At 43.4% G+C, this 12,988-nt stretch overlaps 1 protein-coding gene across 2 annotated transcripts in view; it reads left to right on the top strand.

Annotated features, from left to right (window-relative positions):
- Window positions 1-8,560: 8,560 nt before the first annotated feature.
- The window catches only part of PDE10A (phosphodiesterase 10A), a 337,153-nt gene continuing 332,725 nt past the window's right edge, over window positions 8,561-12,988 (top strand). Inside the window, exon 1 of one of the 2 annotated variants that reach the window (XM_084623497.1) lies at window positions 8,561-9,608. In XM_084623497.1, the coding sequence (XP_084479623.1) occupies window positions 8,813-9,608 (796 nt within the window). In that variant the 5' untranslated portion in view covers window positions 8,561-8,812. The remainder of the gene's footprint in view (window positions 9,609-12,988) is intronic. The other variant, XM_084623496.1, reaches the window with a different exon arrangement.

Genomic DNA, 12,988 nt, shown 5'->3' with positions numbered 1-12,988 from the left:
TACAGACTATCACGGCTGTTACTCTGAAACCTAACCACAAGTGCAATTTTCCAAAACTGTGCAGAACAGGGAAAGTCTGGATGTTCATAGTGGGTGGTGAGTTTAGGAAAGGGCACTGGAAGGTTGGTATGCCAATTGGAGCAGGGTTGAGGTTGTGGTGGGTTGTCTGTGGGATACAGTAGTTGTGTAGTAGTCAGATGTGTGTCACTAGGTGGAGGAGTAAAAGATACGTCATGTTAGATGCCTTACCTTTTCATTTCCTTGCTTTTTTGGTTTTCTTAGGTATGTTCTGTATAGAGGGATCCTAACTCTCTCTCAACCTAGTGTAGGTGTGCTGATTAATTACTGAATTGAAATAACATATCAATATTACTTGTCACTTAGCAGATACATAATTGTAATCATTGGATTTTTATAAATTATTTGCATATTACAGTTGAAAAATAGGATTAAAAAAATACTGGTAGCCTGGTTTTATTTTTATTTGCATAACAAAAATGGCTGTTTTAATAGCATCAGTTTCCTGATTCTGCTTTCCACATTGCTGCCTGCTGCTGCTGTTTATAATTTGTATTGCAAGAGCACCTATGAGTTCTCATCAAGGGTCCTATTGTGCTATAGGTTCTACAAACAAACAAAAAAGATGGCCCTGCCTCAAAGAGCTTACTTTGTTTGTGGAACTTTTGTTATACAAATAACAAGGTATGTTCTAAATGTTACTGTTAAAGCTGATGGCTGGCCTAGTGAACAGAGCACTAGACTAGGACTGAGGAGATCTGCCACTGGCCTGCTGGGGGAACTTGTGTAAGGTGTAACAATTCACCTCTGTGCCTCAAAAAGAAAAGGAGTACTTGTGGCACCTTAGAGACTAACCAATTTATTTGAGCATAAGCTTTCATGAGCTACAGCTCACTTCATTGGATGCAGCTTATGCTCAAATAAATTGGTTAATTTGAGCATAAGCTGCATCCAATTAAGTGAGCTGTAGCTCATGAAAGCTTATGCTCAAATAAATTGGTTAGTCTCTAAGGTGCCACAAGTACTCCTTTTCTTTTTGGGAATACAGACTAACATGGCTGTTACCCTGAAATCTGTGCCTCAGTTTCCCCATCTGTAAAGTGGTGGTGGGGGAAATAGTACTGACCTTCCTTGTAAAACCTTTTGCTGCCAGAAAACTCTGTGTGAGCTAGATATTATTATTATTATTTATTACGGTTCCATTTGTTAGACAGAAGGTGTCAGTCCTTCACTAGTGATTTTTATGTCCTTTATTTTGACCATTGAAATAAAAAAAAAATTCTCTCTCTTCTCCCCTGTCCAATCTCCCCCCCCCCCCCCCCCGGCCCCGAAACAAACAAACAACCACCTAAAAACTATGCAATATCTGACCTGTGTATTTCATGGTGACAGACAAGGTGGAAGAAGCCACAAAATTTATATTTTCTTTGGCTGCTTAGGTTTACATGATCTTTTTAGAGTGAACAAACCCAAGCACATGACTAAAAAGAAAGTCAGACTCAGAATTCAATTTGTGCATTGGTACCAACCTTTTCCTGTTTTTAACGATAACATTTGTTTTGTTTTGGTTTTTTTTTTAAACAGAGTCTGAAATATTAAATCAAAAATTTTCTGTCAAAATGTTTTTTGATGGAATATTGGGTTTTTTCACCAAATGGTGGATGGGGATTTTTTTTCCCACAAGTTACCTGCTTTCCATAGGGAATTACGAATTTTTGTTTAAAAAAAAAGTTAAAAATTGAACCCTTTTTGTTTTTTCAGTTCCCCCCCCACCCCCAAATTAAAATTTTCTGTAAGGGGGGGTAATATATTTTCCAACCAACTATAAAAAAATCTATGAAAATGAATATATCATTAACATTAAAGAATAACTGCTACTGAACAGACTCCTGTGAAAGTTTTAAATATTTTGTATCTATTGGTACCTATGAATACATATTCTCTCAGCTGCCATATTGCAGAGTGAGATGAGCAGAGCTGGGGGAACTACTCAGAATGAGCAATATATTCATACTTTAGCCCTCCCCCCTTTTTTCCTATTTGCCAGTGATCTGTGATTTTTAAGAATGTGTTCATTATTTTGAATTATTCAATTAACAGTTTTATTTGAACATATTGCAGCCTATGAGATGCTTACAAATTATTTGCTGCAAGTATTGCTTTGGGTATTTGTACTTCCTTATTTGCACCTTGTGAGTGATTCTGGTCACCATAAATCAAACTGTATTATTTCTTCTCTTGGATTAGATGCCTCCCAAACTCATAAAGAGCCTTCAAAATGGCCAGCAGCATGAATAGTTCTGTAAATACATACTTGTGTGAGTATTCTAAACACTTTCTCTTTTAGTCAATGACCTTGGAACAAGAATTAGCTCGTTTGAATGTGGAAATTAAATAAAATGGCTGGTGTATACCCTTGTATTGAATTCATGCTTTTGATTTATAAATCTTTGAGTAATCCCACATGAGAGTGTGCTACAGAATGTAATAGGGATTAAACCAAAAGTATTCTGTATAGATTATTCAAAAATATTATAGAATTTAATAAAGAAGAATGTCCTTTATATAGTGGGGCTTTTTTATCACTCTATGGAATTTGGTAGCTGAGATATAATCATTACATTTTGTAAGATAATTTAGCAGAAAAAAACTATAAAAAGGCTGTCACTGTTATTGAATTACAAAGGATTTTTACATAAGGGATTTCTTTAAAGGTGGTATTTACTCAGTGCTAGGACAGAGTCTTATCTGTCTTTATCTTTCTGCCTCTTCCTCCTCCCAGCACCCCCCACCCCTCCACTTTCTGGTTACAGCTCCACTTTTCCAGCAGGTTACATTTCACAGCTGCGGCCCCTCTCTAACCCACGCGGAAACCATCTCTCTCATCTGCTGAATCTTGAATTCTGGATGACTTCAGTCTTAGATTTTGCTAAATTTGCCTTTCCCTTTCTCTGGCTGTTTTTCTTTATTCTTTCAAGGGAGTAGACCAGGTTTGCACAGAGTGGGCTCCAGGATGGAGGCAGCTCAGAGACAGGAGTATTTACCAGGCAGAGGAACAGACAATGGGGGCCAGACATCAGACAGCCTACTTTGCTGTCTTTCCTGAAAAGTCACAGTTTACAAGTGGAATTAGGCAAATTTGGGGTGTTTGTTGGTTAACTATGTTTAAAAACAATCAAACAAAAAAACCCCCCAAACTATTGTTGTTGTAAAGTAGCTCCTGGATAGGCACACAAACTGCTTTTCATAATATTTCTAATGATGTAAGTGCACTGAATACAGAATTCATGATGACTTCAATGGGAGTTCTGTATGGGGAGCTCTTACAGGATCAGAATCAACATTTGTAACTGCAAATGCCACCTAGAATACATTTTGACCATATTGTATTGGTATCATTTGTTCTCGGAGGGATGCACACATCTGAATCAGGTGGGTAGGGAGGATCATTTTAACTTTTTTATTTATTTTTGTACAAGAAAAGTTTGTTTGATTTCTTAGATTCAGGGCTGATTCTGCGTTCTTTACACACCCAAAAGTGGTGTTGAAGTCCATGGGAGTTTCTATGAGATACAAAGCATGTAGGATTGTGCACTATTGTTGTAACAGCCCCATCATTCCACAGTGGCACTGGCAGTTGTGTTATACTGGGTTTTGAATAGAGCTGGTCAAATAATGAAAAATTTGTTTATTCACAAATCTGTTTGTGAATCAAATACGATTTTCTGTTGATTTATTCCTGATTATTCAGATAATCACCAGGCATTCATGAAAATGTTCTCAAATCAAGAAAAGTTCTCAAATGTAGATCTTATAAAATTTTATTTTCATTATTCACTATTTGTTGTTCTAATAATGCTGCAGTCATTTAGTCAGAAAGCAGAAACAATATTATGGGACCAATCATCCATGAATAACAAATTAATGAATAATACATAAATGAAGTGAACAGTTTGCAAACAACTCTTGGCCTGAAAACTATTTGTCTGGAGAATCTGGTGATTTCTTACAAATATAGAATACATCCTCAATGGAGTATGAATGATTTGTGGGGGGGGGGGGAGGGGGGAAGAGTGTTTGTGTATAACATAATATAAAAAGCCAAACTATGGCAATGTTTGGTTTGATTAATACTGTTCAATCTGCTATACTTTTGGATAAGCAACAATACAGGGACTTAACACAGATTTTCAGAGTCTAGTAGGGTTTCTGAAAACATGCACTGAAAATGTAGAGATTCAGTAACTAATTTAATTAATTGAATCCCATACTGACTGCAATACCTAAACACAATAAAGGTGGATTTTGGATGGCTTGGTATCTTTAATTTTTGGTGATGATTTTCCTTGTTGAGAGTTTTACTCTAATTTGACAGTCTTCTTCTTCTTCTTTGTAAGATATTTTATTATTAAATATTTTGTAACAGTAACTACAGATATTTGCTTAGCAATTGACAGCTCATTAATGTATTTGGTTCTACTAGGTGGTTTACAGACAGAAATAAAGACAAGGTCCTTGCCCTGAAGAGCTTACAAATTTATGTCAGCAAAATATATGCATTTAAAAATAGGTTGCAACAATAAAACACCATTCACTAATCTCTTCTTTCTGTAAACTAACTAAATCTTTTGTAAAGGAATTGTATTATTCTATAAATCTCTAGGAATCCTGATTGATTCACAAGAAATAACATATTCACATTCAAGCAAACAAAAGTATTTACTTTCTGTCCAACTTCAATATATATGTGAAATTACAGTTATTAAGCTGTTTTGACAAAAAGTCAAACAGTATGAAATGGAAAGTGTGAGTCATGAAAGCAAATCCACTGTTTTTGTTTTTCTGTATTTCAATTCAGCATTTTTAGGCAAAAATAGGTTATATATGTAGGATAGCAACTTTACCAAAACCTGCCAACCTCTGTTTCTGTTTTTTTAAAATGAGTTCTCTAATCTGTTTTGATCTCTTGAACAAAAATTTTGCAAACTGTGTGGATTGTTTTCCACAGTTACAAGCATTCAAATAACTGACAAAAGTATTTCACTCCGAGGGTTGTATGATCTTGAGAGAAATACCATCTCATTTGATAATTTTCAGGGTTAATGGTGATGATACATCAGGGCTTTGATCCTTAAACTGAAATAGTAGTCCTCCTAGCCTTTTAAAAACTGTACCTGAAGTAATAAGTAAAAATAATTGTATTATTACAATAAAGGACAAAATCTTACTTTTGTGTTAGTATTTTTGAGTGGAAAATAAGTAGCTACTTCAGGGAGAAGGGTTAAAATGGAAAGATTATAAGTAGTTCTCTTTCTCAATTGCAATTGTCAACTTTTTCAGGATTCTTAATATAAACCCCTGTGTTCAGGGGGTTTATAAATAAATTAGCCATAACAATTAACTCAGGAATGAAACCTGGCAATTAAATATTTAGGTCCATGGAGAGGTAAAGGTGGACCTAGAGGAAAACAGACTATTACTAGTTACAGCTGGGTTTTTTTGTGTCTGATAAAAATATATTTTAAAATTAGTTATTGTATCATGTAGACCAAGACCCTTTTAATACGTGAGGTCACATATATAAAGTATGCATGTAACACAACTTATCAATATGAACGTATGATAGATATGCAATAGATTATGTATGTATAATACTATATACATGTAATACAGATAAGTGCTAATACTCATACAAATACTTCTGAAATTCATGCTTTTTCTATGGATTAGTATTATAAATCCATAATATGCAAATGTGAGCTAGTGTTATGATACCAATTCAAAAAGAGCATGCAAAATGCAGAAATGTTCTGTAATTCTGATCCATTATGCACATACTAATGCTGATCTGATTTTACAGTATACTGTGTTTAAATATAAGAATAATGCGCAAAACTCAACAGGTCTCTGAAAGAGCCTCAATAGGTCCATATACATATAATTAAACAAATTCCCCTTATTTTACATTATTATAGAAAAATCAAAACAAAGGAAATTAGTCCACAGAAATACTATCCCCGTTCCAATGTGTGAGCACAAAAGGGTAAGTAAAGAATAATTTCTTTGCTCTTGTGAGTTCAAATTAGACCTTGACTTTTTATGTTAACTCAGTTTATGGTGGCTTATTATATGCAGGAATGTAAATTTGAATCATCTTTAATTAAAGAGTTTGGTTTGTTCTCCCAGTAATAGCTCTAAAAGCATTTAACAAGGCATTGCTATAATGAGGATTTTTTAAAAAAGAGACCTTTCTTATCAGTTTTGCAAAAGCCTAGAGAACTGTAGGTAGCTTGCTCTATATACTAAAACTGGCAAATAGGGAGGGGGAGTAAATAATAACTGAAGATGAGACTGAATCTAGTAAAGGAGGGAAGTTTATATTAAATGCTTATATTAGACTAATGAAGACCTCATTTAAATTTGGGATAGTATAGCAAAAATGTGTGTGCTCCCCAAGGAAAAATATATTTGTTATGGTCTGAATTTGATAGAGTTGTAATAGGACTTTTTTCTTTTTTGGAGGAAGAGCTAAGGGTTTGGAAAACGGTTCTTTGGATGCGACTACTATTAATACTAAATTTCTTAGCTAATACCTTTTGAAGCTAATATAGGATCGGACCTCTTTTCAGGAGGTTGCTGCAAATCCTCCACTCCCCCCCCCCCAACAACAGCAAATGCAAGGAAATGCCCCCAGCACCGGGGACTCAACTGTCAGAATAAGAAAGGAACAGTAGACGAGCTTGTTTGTGGATTTTACACTGCTGGATGTCTGGGGAAAATAGTTTCCTTGCGAGAACAAGTTTTTTTTCTCCATGAAAGAACGGCCATCCCAATGTAAACGCAGCTCTCTTTAATAAGCAAGTCGGTGGCTGTATTTTCTTTTCCCTGGGAATTTCTAATGTTGATATAATTCCTGATGAGACTAATTTCCGTTAGCTAACGAATTTTCACTACGATTTAGAAACAAAAATGATAAAATAATGGGGGAATATTTCACGAATGGCTAGCTTAACTAAAGGCAGGCAGGCAGTTGATTTCTACTGAAGACAATATCAAACCCCTGAACTTTGTAACAGTTTGTTTTTAACCATGCACCTTAGAGAGAGTAAAACTTTTCTACGGTGGGGGAGGGGGGACAGCATTAGGGTATTAAAATGTGCGAAAGACGTTATTACTACAGGGAGCAGTTCTCCTTACATCCTGTTGTAACTCTGCGCGTGGTACTGTTTTGTTTGGCTGTTTATACTTATCCATATCGTATTGTAACTGCAGTAAGCCCCCCCCCCCACTCCTTTTTGAGGGTGAAGGGCAGGAAGGGCATATTTAAAACTCCTCTATCTTTTCCTTTTCTATGTGGTGCTTAAAAAGATTTGAACTGAGAACGAAATCTGGATTGTGTAGCCTTCTTGTGGAGCTCCTCAACCCGCCCCGTGTCAAACCTCTCCAGAGGATGTGCTTGGGTCACTGCTGCCCGGCACAGCCCTCCCCATTATTAGGTATTGTTTTGTCTGACACTCTGATCAACTGAGGTTTATTTTCCAAACACCCCGCTTTGCTATTTGCCATTTCTTTGTGGGTCCTAAACTGTGCGGTGTTGATAGGTCCATGTGCTGGTAAATGAGAGAGCCTGGAAAGCCACCATGGGGTTTGTCCAGGGGTCTCCCATTAGTGAGGCATCAGCTCAAGCAGAGCCAAGGTTGGGTTTCTTTGTTTGTGGTGGCTGTGTTGTTTTGTTTGCGTAGCCTTCTTAAAGCGATCTTTTACTTCATTTGACCACTGAGTGTATATGCCCTAAATTCAACCACAAACTTTAATGTGCCACTCTTGCATGCACGCCTCCTCTTCCCCCACCCCCATCCCGTTGCCAGTTACGCTCCGTGTAAATCTGGAGTAATTCTAGCGAATTTAATGCATTTTCATCAGATTTGCACCACCCGGCGTGGGAGATCAGGGTATAGCTCTGGGTGGGGCGGGGCAGAAGGAGGTTTATGGGGGGGGGGGTTCAAACGTGTGAACTATTTTTCTGGCTTCATGAGCGTAATAGAAACTTGGAGACTCAGATAAAATAATAAATGAAGGGGGGGGGGAGTGTGGTTATGCACATCATGATGTCTCTCTATATAAAGCGAGAGAAGGGGGCGGTGGTGTTTAGCGGAGACTGGACTATGCTCCCAGCAGTCCTCTACCTCACGCTCCCATCGCCGCCGCTGCTGCATCGCATCTGCTCCCACCCAGCCTCTTTGAGCTCCGCAGCTGGAGCTGTCTCGGTCACGGGACCCCCTAGGAAGGATTCCCCCCCCTCCCCGTAAGAGAGAAAAACCCAAAGCCCGCGCGTTTCCCGGGGGTAGCGCGCGTGCTGTGGCTCCGGCGGCCGGGCGGGCCGTGAGAGGCGCGGAGGCAGCCGGGGCAGCGAGAGCTCCGCCAGTGGGCGGTTTCTGGCGGCGGGGGCCGGAGCTGCAGGGCGCGCGGCGGCGGCCAGGTTCTCCGCCTCCCTCGCAGACACACGCACGGAAATATTTGCATGGCGGGGAAGACGCTCCAGCTGCCTTGAAATCGCGAGGCGAGCGCGTGCCGGCGCGGGGGCCCCCCGGGGGGGGGGAGGGGACCCGGGGCGGAGCCGCTTCGCGACCAGCCGCAGCCGCAGCAGCGCCGTGGCCCCTCCGCCCTAAAGCAGGGGGGGGTGAAGCTGTTTCCCGGGGGGAATCTGCTGGGGGGCGGGGAGAGCGCCTCGCCCGCCGCGCCTCTCCCCTCCGCTCGCGTGTCGCCGGCCAACGTCCTGCCTCCGGGCGGGCAGATGTCCAACCCCGAGAGGCTGCTCTCAGCCCGCCCCCAGGCCCCCCTGGCTGCCGCCGGGGAAAAGCCCGGCTCCGGCACGGTCCCCTCCTGTGGGCAGAGCAGCGGAGGCAGCGCCCGGGCTCCTCCTCCTCCGAGAAGCGGCTCGGCCGCCTGCAGCTCCTCCTCTGCCCTGCTCCCAAACAGCCGCCGCGCCGCGGGGACGGCCGCAGCCGCCGCCTCCTCCAGCGTCGTCCCCAGAGTCGCCGCCGCTCCTCGCCGGGCTCCTCCAGCCCCCTTCTTCCCCGCCCCTGCTCCCTCTTCCCTTCGCTTCTTGCCGCCGCCTCCTCCTCTCCTCCCCCCCTCCCCTGCCTCTGCGCTCGCAAGTCTCCAAGGAAAGGGGGGAGGAGGAGAGGCGGCAGGAGGAGGAGATGTTGGAGGAGCCGAAGCAGCAGCTCCCTTGATCGTCCATCCCAGCAGCAGGAGCAGCAGCAGGAGCAGGCTGTTCTTCTCTTCCTCCATCCAGGGCTTGCTGCTCCCCTCTCCAGCCGCCGGACCCCGGCAGCACCAGCCGCGGCTCCTCCTGGCCCCAGCTGCCTCTCGTCTGTGGTCCTACAATTTCCTGGGTGCTGCAGCAGCAGCCGCCCGCGGCGACGGGATCAGAGGAGACGGCCCCGGCAGGAGCAGGACCCCTAGGCAGCGGCATAGAGGCTCCTTCCTCTCCTTCTCGTCTCCCCTGCTGCTAAGGCCAGACATGGAAGATGGATCTTCTTCTACAAGCTGCTTTAGGAGGTTTACAGACTGTTTCCTGGGCACAAGTAGGTGACCGAGCACTCAGGGCAGGGACTGGCTGCTTGCCTGCGGGGGGGAGAGGATGGAGGGAGGGCTGGGTGCACGGACGGGGGTGTTTTGGGGGAGCTACACGAAGGGGAAGGCCTTTTATTCTCCGCGTGGGGAGGATGGGGTGGCTCAGGATGCACAGAGCGGGGTGCGTGGAGATGCATGGAGGATGGGGTGCATGGCGGAAGGGGGTGGTGGGTGGACCGAGTTTTATTTTGGGGGAGGCTATGATGTGTTCGGAATTTCTCTCTCGAGCGTTGTTTTAGAATCAATTGCAGCGCGGGGGGAATCAGTGTTTGAGTTGGTGCATGCTTGTGTGGCCATTCATGCCGTGGGTACCCCGGGGGAGGATCGGAGACTTTCCCCCTTTCCAGGCTCAGGACTTGCCTAAAGTCGTAAAATCACCAAGCTCCTGCTATCTCCAGGTGGGGGCGGGAAAGCAGCAGCAGAGAATATGGAATCGGGACGAGAAAGGGTGGGATGCTTTGAAGAAGACCAACCAAAACCCCACGCTCCGGTCAGATCCGACACAAGGAGATGGGTGTGTGGTTGGTCGCTCTTCAGCAGCCAATGCCCTCTCCTCCTGGCTGTGGCTTTTCGTGCCGCCGGGATAACAACAGCCACGGCAGAAACACGTGCTCTGTGCAGCTGCGGGATACCGCTGGGGTGGCTGGTGCCCGAGTGGCAGGAGGCTGAAATCAATGGGTCTGGACAGTCACAAGGGACTTTCGTACGACTAATAGCTACCACCCCCACAAGAAGCGGTCAGACCGCCCTCCCCCCCCCGGTCTACACATAAGCAGGTGTCGGTGTGCCCAGTTACAAAAGTACCAAGAGGTGGCAGTGAGACCAATATACCCAACGTCCCTCCTCCCTGCACTGCTCAGTCGGGGTCTGGGGGCAGGCTCGCAGTTGTCCGGTCGCAACAGCGGGGTGTGTGTGTGGGGGGGGTTTCCTTGGTGCTCCATGGGAGGGACGAGGTGGCGGCAGCAGTTGGGGGGGACACGTGGCGGGGTGGCTTGGAGGGCAGGCGGCCGGGGGGAGGAAGGTTGTCGGCGGAGGAGGAGGGGGTAGCGTGGACGGGGGGCAGCTTTGAGAGGAGGGCGGGTGCCCGGGAGCGGAGCACATGGCGCGGGGGAGCGGGGAGCCGCTCGCAGCCAGCGAAGAGCTGCCAAATCCACGAGGTGGTGAAAGGGGAGCGAGTCTTCGCATTGCAGGACCGCTCCATTCATAACCCAGCGCCGGGCTCTCCCTCCGCGCCCGAGTGTCAGCCCCGCCCCCAGGGCCGTGCTGCGCTTCGCATTCGCGTCTCTCCACCCCCCTTCGCTGCTGGGACTGGCGATGGGAGTCGCGCCCTGGAAGCTCTGGACCCGGGGGGCAGTTGCCAGGCTCTGGCTGTGAAAGGAGGCTGGGGGAGAGGTTTGCACAATGGAGAAGGAAGGACAAACGGGCTTTTTTTTCTGGGAATTCTCGCTGTTCTGCTTAATGAGCCGCATGAACTAGCCAATCTATGACCACGCGCCTGGATTGGTCCTTTCTGTGCTAGGCGCTGGACCTGGGGGTGCTGCAGCACCCCCTGACTTGAAGTGGTTTCCATCATATACAGGGTTTACAGATTGGTTCAATGGCTCTCAGTGCCACTGCTATACAAATTGTTCCAGCACCCCTGGTTCTGTTTTAGGAGAAATTCATTTCACCCAAGTGCAAATATTTATGGAACTGTATTAAGCTTTCTCTGCTTTACTTGGAACCTGAGTTGCGTTTTTCCTCCCTAGGGTATTGTAACTGTATTAGTGTGAAAATGTTTTGGGGCCAATTTTGACACCCAGTTACTTCATTTAAAAAAAAATCACAGGTAGTTTTTGGAGTTGGTTATTGCCATAGGGGTCTGTTAACTAGAAGGCTGTTGAATCGTAATTATTTTTAATGTCACAGGTTCAGTTTGATTAGCTGACTTTTTTGGGTGCATGTAAAAGCTATTTTACATACACAAATATAGGCATTTTGGAAGTAAAGTAAAAATTGCAGGGATGCTACCTAAAATCGCACCACATTGCTTGATAACTCATCAGTGATTTTAGTGTAATTAGCATAGTGAATATTTGTTGCTTTGTGATCTGATTGGCATGGGAAAGGACTCCCTCACACATGCTTTGGCACTTCTTTCCATGTTGATCAGCATGTCACCCTGCCATACAATCAAATTTTTATATAGCTGTTTATGCATGTTCACATACACAGTGTTATCACACTACAAACATGTATAGCTAATTCCAGAAGTGTTTGTAGAAATAGAAATTAAAAGAAAAAGCTTAAGCCATGGGGTTTCTTGCTGTCTTTATTCCTGTTCCCACTTTGAGAGAGATGGTAGAAGGCTACTCATACTTACGGCACAAGTCAGATATTTTAAAATAAATAGTCTGAGAACAAGAGACTATACCAGTGAATTTCTGCCAGTTGGGCAGTTCTCTGGCACACTTCATCAGGAAAAGGATTTGAAGGATTATTATGTAAAATATTTTGAAAACATGAGTCCAGTTCACAGAGAAGCTTTTAAATAAATAAATAAGGGAAGAAAGTCAAACAAAATACTAGAGTCTAGACAGTTTTAGCGGGGCTATTGTAAAAGGCAGAATATCTTTTGGAAAATGCACTTGTCAGTCCACATTTGGAATACTGCTTGCATTACTGCTTACAGTATCGTAAGAACGATATTACTGTTATGAAGAAGGTGAGGTAGTTCAGGGTAATGAAGATAATGAGTCTGATGGATTATACTATGCATATCTCAAAGTTTGTTTTCTATCCCAAACACTGTGCGTGTGTAAATAAAATCTTTGAAAAACTGCACAATATAATGACTAAATGAAATTTACATAAGGAAAGGTTATGGAAATTGGGATGGGTTTCTTGAAAAGAGACGTTGAGGTGACCTAATTGAAGTTCTCAGCATTGTGATTCAGATGAAGTTGCTAGGAATTTATTTCCTCACTGCTCTTCGACATGTCCACGCGAACCAGGCTAATAGTGGCATTCAAAATATTAGCTAAAAGCTGATTATATTTTTTATTTCAGGTCCTGCAGTATCAGTTCATGCCACATCTGGCTGGTTCTTGCTCTGTTGTGATGCCCAAACATGCCACATATTGGTTTTGTCGCAACTAGAGCATTGCACTGGCCTGCAGTGGGTCAGGTAAATGTCCTTTATTATTATATTGTGTTTTTCAAAGTTTTAAAAACTATATATTTAAGATAATTTGGGATATAAAATAAACTTTGGGAAACATATAATCTAATCTAATCCATAAGACTTGATTTTGGGTCCATCCTCCAGTGGAATTCCACAGTAGCTGTGATA

This window comes from Lepidochelys olivacea (assembly GCF_965140295.1).
Source record: "Lepidochelys olivacea isolate rLepOli2 genome assembly, chromosome: 3".
Classification (NCBI taxonomy): Eukaryota; Metazoa; Chordata; order Testudines; family Cheloniidae; genus Lepidochelys; species Lepidochelys olivacea.
Note: the sequence above shows the minus strand (reverse complement) of the source record. Positions and strands in the feature narration are given on the sequence as shown.